This window comes from Diabrotica virgifera, chromosome 7, assembly GCF_917563875.1.
Source record: "Diabrotica virgifera virgifera chromosome 7, PGI_DIABVI_V3a".
Classification (NCBI taxonomy): domain Eukaryota; kingdom Metazoa; phylum Arthropoda; class Insecta; order Coleoptera; family Chrysomelidae; genus Diabrotica; species Diabrotica virgifera.
The window spans coordinates 96,454,949-96,460,948 of NC_065449.1; the positions used below are offsets into that span (position 1 = coordinate 96,454,949).

Here is a 6,000-nt window from a genome sequence, read left to right on the forward strand (position 1 = left end):
TTCTTGCATAAAATTGACAACTTCGTCACCGCTTGACAGACAAACGCCCCACTACCATAATGCGCCAAGCTCAAAATTTGTCCGACTCCATCCAAATAACAAGTACAAAAAGTTTCAACGGTGTGGTCATAAATAATATTTGTATATGCGGGCCCAAGGCCTATAATAATACGAAAGCATACGATAAAAAAGATCTAGTGGTGTATATACCTCTACGTAGATCATAATATCATCAAGCTAGGAAAACCAAATCGATCTTCGTCTTCTGCTTTTCTTAAAACCCGGTCTGTTTAACCCGGTCAAGCCGCTAGTGTTTTTCAACCAGAATATTTGTCGTCTACCAAGACAACTTTTTCCTTCGATTTTACTGTTCATAACCACCAAATCGATATGCTGAAAGAAGAAGAACACAACTAACATGGGCCACTTTTGGTAAATTGGTATGGATACTCCATTACTATAAACTCAAAGAGGATGTTACTCAACACTTATATAATGCCAGTGTGTATCTATGGATTAGAGACAATAGGGAGTTTTTGTTGCTACGTAACGTACGCATTTCCGTATACGTAAAGCAACTAACGTGTCGTAGAGGATGAATGTTAAAATAGGTAGTTTTTGTAACTGCCTTAACGTAACGAAAAGCAAATCGTAAAGTTACTTTTAAATTCCGTTGACATTCAAAAAAATAAAACAATGTTCACACAATATACAATTAATATACAAATGTAAAAAAAGATAAATGAATAATGAAATTGTATGGTTTTAATTGCTTCTAGTTAAATATAAAAATATTATTTTTCCTTAGGTTAAAATTTTTTTATTTTTGTTTATACCTACTTTTTAGTTGTAAATTATTGTATACATACATCAGAATTCCAGTAGGTATAATGTAAATAGTGTGGTAATAGTTATTTGAAAATTTTACTGAAACTAGGTAATTTGTATATCTAGTTATTAATTGTGGTGATCACTGTATTTCTAAAATTAATACAAGATTTGTTTGTTTTGCTTTATTAATAGACAACTTAAAAACAATAAAATTTTAAATCTATTATGAAGTTCCAATTTCCAATTACCAACAGAATAATTTTACTCAAATAGACTAAACCAATAACCAATATAACCTTAAAATGTTTATAAACGGGTAGTACGCTGATGAAATGTTCATTTGGTAGGTAATCGGGCAAGATCCTCGTGTGCATTCGGTGACTTTCGGCTCGATAGGGATGTGTATGAACCTAACGTACCAGCCCGTAACCTTAGATAATACGTATCGCGATACGGGAGTTCAACCATTAATGCGCAAGCGTATATGTCAAAAAGATGCGTTACGTTTACGTATTTGTGTGCACAAAAACTCCCTAATGTCCCTTACCATGAAGTCCACTAAGGAACTAAAAACAACACAACGAACAATTCTGCGAAATATTTTTGCTTAATGAAGGTTGAAGAAGGTTGCTAGGTTTTAGTCATAACGATACGTACCTATGTCACAATTAATTCAATAATGTTCCCCTCGTGTTGTTACAGCTTCTTGATTCTCCCTTCTGAAATATTGGTATTGCCATTTTTTTCGTTTTCTATAGGTAGATACTCTGATTATTAGTTTATAAATTTTAATAGATAATTTTATACCTTCGGTGCTTGAAGGTACAATACAATTCGTTAAAGATTCCATCTAGACTGGGTGCTGTTTTCCGCTTCATCTTTTTATGACATTTTAAAATATTCTTTTTCTACGGTCGTGCTAAAACAGCCACTTTCCCGCACGCATTTCGTTTCCGAAAGTTGCACTTTCCCGCACGCCGTGCGGGAAAGTAGAATATATTATAATATGGCATTATGCTCTCCCCGAGACTGTAATTTTTCCTTGCCGTTGGTGGGAGGGCTGAGTAACTGGTCTTGGTCCCTTATTTTGTGAGGGGAGCACGACCAGCGAAACCAAACACAGTCTCCGCGTCCAGTGCCTGTGCACCGGGTGACCGCCGGACACCGCCACTGGACGCGAAAAGGCGCAGCAACTGAGGCGAACAGTTGCTGCGCCTTCGCCTTCAGCATATACAGATACCCTTCCCTGCTCCTACGGCCACTCGAAACCCAAACATGTCGCCCTCCCCCAACAAACTCTTTCTCACCTTTTTGTGAGTCGACTTATCCGAGCGCGAGTGGCTGATTCCTGATCACATCCCTGCCCCACATCCACTATCCCTCCACTTACCTCACTACCCCAATCCAAAGTGTAAGGCAACGTGCCGATGGATGAATGGCCGCTGGGGCATATGCGGTCGCGAACGTTCCCCTGGGGGAACCAGGCGAAACCCCCTTGTATGCAGCCTTACTCCGGCATGCGGGGCTCTGCCGGAGTGGACCGACATTCCCTAGCTACTCGTGGGAACAACCATGGACAAGAAAGAATTAAAAGGAAAAAAAATACAGCGGGAATACACCGCTAAATCGAAGAAGAAGAAGGAAGGAAAACACTCTCCTTCAACCTCTCGGGAAGCTCCCCGAGAGGCAGGAAAGTCGAGGACCGGTCCCTCAGACTCCATTGTGGGAATACACCACAAGGGTAAATCTGAGGTGGGGAAGGACCTCCAAAGGCCCTCGACCTCTAGACAGCCTCCACTCCCAAACTTGGGAGAACCTGGAGGCAGGGATGACCCACTGAGACGTGGGCTCAGCGGAGCGGGCTGCAGATGGTACTTGAGGTACCTCAGTCAGGGAATTTCCCCTGAAACAGCAAGAAAGAAGGCCTTGGAGCATAAAAGCCAAGAGCCTGCTAGTCAAAAAAGAAAGCGGACTGAGACGGTCATCAGTCCTGCTCAGAAAGAGGTGAAAAGGAAGAAGGAGGAAGTGGGAGAACAGACCACTACCTCAGTAGGTATGAGCAGCTGTGCAGCTGCTCTAAAATCGGAGAAGATTGCCATTCTCCCCAAAGGGTTCCCTGAGAACACCCTCAGCGCGGAACAGCAGACTTTGGTGGAGGAGGCAATAGTTCAAGAAATGTTCGCCGAATGGGAGCACAAGCTCCAGTTCGGCGGCATCCACTTCAAGCCGGGCTACTTGGTAGTTGACTGTGAAACACCACAGTCAGCGGAGTGGCTAAGGTTGAAGGTGCCACAAATTAGGAAGTGGGAGGGTGGAGAACTCACAACATGTAAGGGAGACGACATCCCTAGATCACATGTTGTGACAGTTTTCCTCCCCAGAAGCAAGGGGCTATCAGCTGAGAAATTACTTCAGCTGATAGAGGTACAAAATGAGGGCCTAGCAATAGGTAGGTGGAAGGTCCTGAGTGCTAAGGAAGAGGCGGCAGGGCAACTCTTGAGGGCAGCGATAGACGAGCTATCCTGCGCTGCCCTCAGGAAGAACGGATGCACCATTTTTTACCGGTTCGGGAAAATCCCCGTTCATGGTATAAAACGGGAAACAGAAAAGGAGACTCCGGGGAGCAGCGGTGGGTTAGTAACCACCGAGGTCGAGGAAGCGCCTCCGGTGCCCTCTGCATCGCGGGGTACTGATGTGCCCGGCGATGCCGAGAACGTCGGAGACCACCACAGCACCGATCTATATCGGGACTCGGAGGACATGGAGACAGCCGAAGCAACTAACGTTGAAGAAGACAAGGACAAAACACTTGTCGGGGGGGAAGAAGGTGAGAAAGAAACCTCACCTCAAATAACCAAATAAGTAGGGGCAGGGAAAAGGGAAAAATGGGAATTAATATTGCTCAGATAAACGCCCATCACGCCAAGGGATCATCGGCGGTCATCCTAAGGACGTTTATCAGAAACCAATTGGGATTTGTACTGATTCAGGAACCATGGGTTCGTGACGGTCAGGTGAGAGGACTCACAAGCAGAGAAGCTAAGCTGATATACAAAGTAAGTAATGTTGACAAACCCAGAGCATGCATCTTGGTAAGTAACAGTATTAATCACTTTTGTGTTTCAGAATTTATGACGAGAGACCTTGTTCCGATTCGAGCAAACCTTGAGTTCGGAAAAGGGCGTCAAGAAGTTATGATAGTCTCATGCTACTTTGCAGGAGACGGGACTGCACCGCCTCCAGAACTGCAAAGACTAGTAGAGTACTGTGAGCAGAAGAAACTACCGCTTCTCCTAGGATGTGACGCTAATGGTCACAATACCGTATGGGGGAGCACAGACACCAATGAAAGAGGTGAGAAAATTTTAGAATTTATTCTTAGTAAGAATCTTGTCATACACAATATAGGGAATACCCCTACTTTTGTAACTAAAACAAGAAAAGAAGTGCTAGATATAACTGTAAGCACACCGAATCTATCAGATCGGGTGAGGGATTGGAGAGTATCGAACGAACCATCCCTCTCTGATCATAGAATAATTATGTTCAGGTTAGATTGTAGTCCTCCTGAGCCAAAACTCAGGAGAAACCCCAGGAAAACAAACTGGGATGAATACAACTCTAACCTGAGGAGAAATCTTGTAAGTCTTCGTACTAAAGGAAATGCCAGAAACCACCTGGCATTAGAAAATGATGTCATAGAACTTAACGAGGTAATACTCGACGCCTATGAATCAAGTTGTCCTCTTCAGAGGACCAGAAAATCAAAAGATGCAATATGGTGGAACGAACATCTGTCAAACCTAAGATCCGAGACGCGACAGCTCTTCAACAGAGCCAAACGTAACGGAGATTGGCAGAGATACACCGAGAAACTCATATTATACAATAAAGAGATTAGAAAGGCTAAAAGAAATAGCTTCAGAAAATTCTGCGAAGAAATAGACACTACTCCCTCTGCAGCAAGGCTACACAAGGTCTTGGCAAAGGGAAGAGTAGATACAGTAATGGCACTACGGAAGCCAGACGGAAGCTTCACAGAAAGCGAGAAAGAACGAGCTTTGCTCTTGTTAGAAACTCACTTTCCTGGAGGAGCAATCACTTCAGGAAAAAAGAGTGAGCAAATCAGAAGACCTACCAGGGAAGACACTGCAATGGCAAAACACATCTGCAGTGAAGAACGGCTGAAATGGGCTATGAACACCTTTCAGCCGTTCAAAACACCTGGAACGGATGGAATATTTCCTGCCCTACTTCAACAGGGCCAAGAGGCAATCATTCCTCATATGGTCCGAATCAGTCGGAGCAGTCTTGAACTGGGATACATACCAGAAGCATGGAGAAGGGCCAAAGTCACCTTCATCCCAAAAGTAGGGAAACGGGATACTACGCACCCTAAATCCCTTAGACCGATCAGCCTCACATCGTTTATTCTCAAAACGATGGAAAAAGCTGTAGACAACTACATTAGAACAGAAATCTTGGAACAGGTGCCATTGCACCCCCGTCAACATGCGTATCAAGCGGGAAAATCCACGGAAACCGCCTTGACACAATTGACTGATGAAATCCAAGATGCTCTGAATAAGAAAGAGACCGTGGTATGTGCCTTTCTAGATATAGAAGGGGCTTTTGACAACACGCCACATGAAGCCGTCAAAAGAGCACTGCATGAGAGAGGAGTAGATGGAATGACCTCCACCTGGATGTCGCAACTGCTATCTACGAGAATCGCAGAAATGGAGACAGGACAAGACACTATCTTCATTAATGTGACCAGAGGCTGTCCGCAGGGGGGAGTTGCGTCCCCACTCATGTGGAGTCTCACTGTGGACAGCCTACTCTGTCAATTGACCAGGGAAGGCATACCATGTCAAGGATATTCCGACGACATGGTCATCCTTGCAAAAGGAAAGTACGAAAATATCCTCTGCGACATAGTTCAAAGAGGACTGAATATTGCAAACCAATGGTGTGACTCGTTGGGACTTAACATCAACCCCACTAAAACCACACTAGTAGCCTTTACAAGGAAAAAGAACCCGAATTTAAAAACCATAAAAATAGGGGAGGATATCGTCGAATGGAAAACAGAGGTCAAATATCTAGGGCTGATCCTAGATAGCAAGTTACTCTGGAATAAACACGAAGAGGAAGTAATACACAAAG

The 6,000-nt window shown here is 43.8% G+C and overlaps 1 protein-coding gene across 1 annotated transcript; it reads left to right on the forward strand.

The window, feature by feature from the left end:
- Positions 1 to 2,403: 2,403 nt before the first annotated feature.
- On the forward strand, positions 2,404 to 3,693 carry LOC126888559 (uncharacterized). The gene has a single exon (XM_050656907.1). The coding sequence runs from the start codon at positions 2,404 to 2,406 to the stop codon at positions 3,691 to 3,693; it is 1,290 nt and encodes a 429-aa protein (XP_050512864.1).
- Positions 3,694 to 6,000: the final 2,307 nt, after the last annotated feature.

Bases quoted from the DNA above. Each gene is read 5' to 3' on its own strand.
- LOC126888559 (XM_050656907.1), top strand. From the start codon at position 2,404: ATGGACAAGAAAGAATTAAAAGGAAAAAAAATACAGCGGGAATACACC.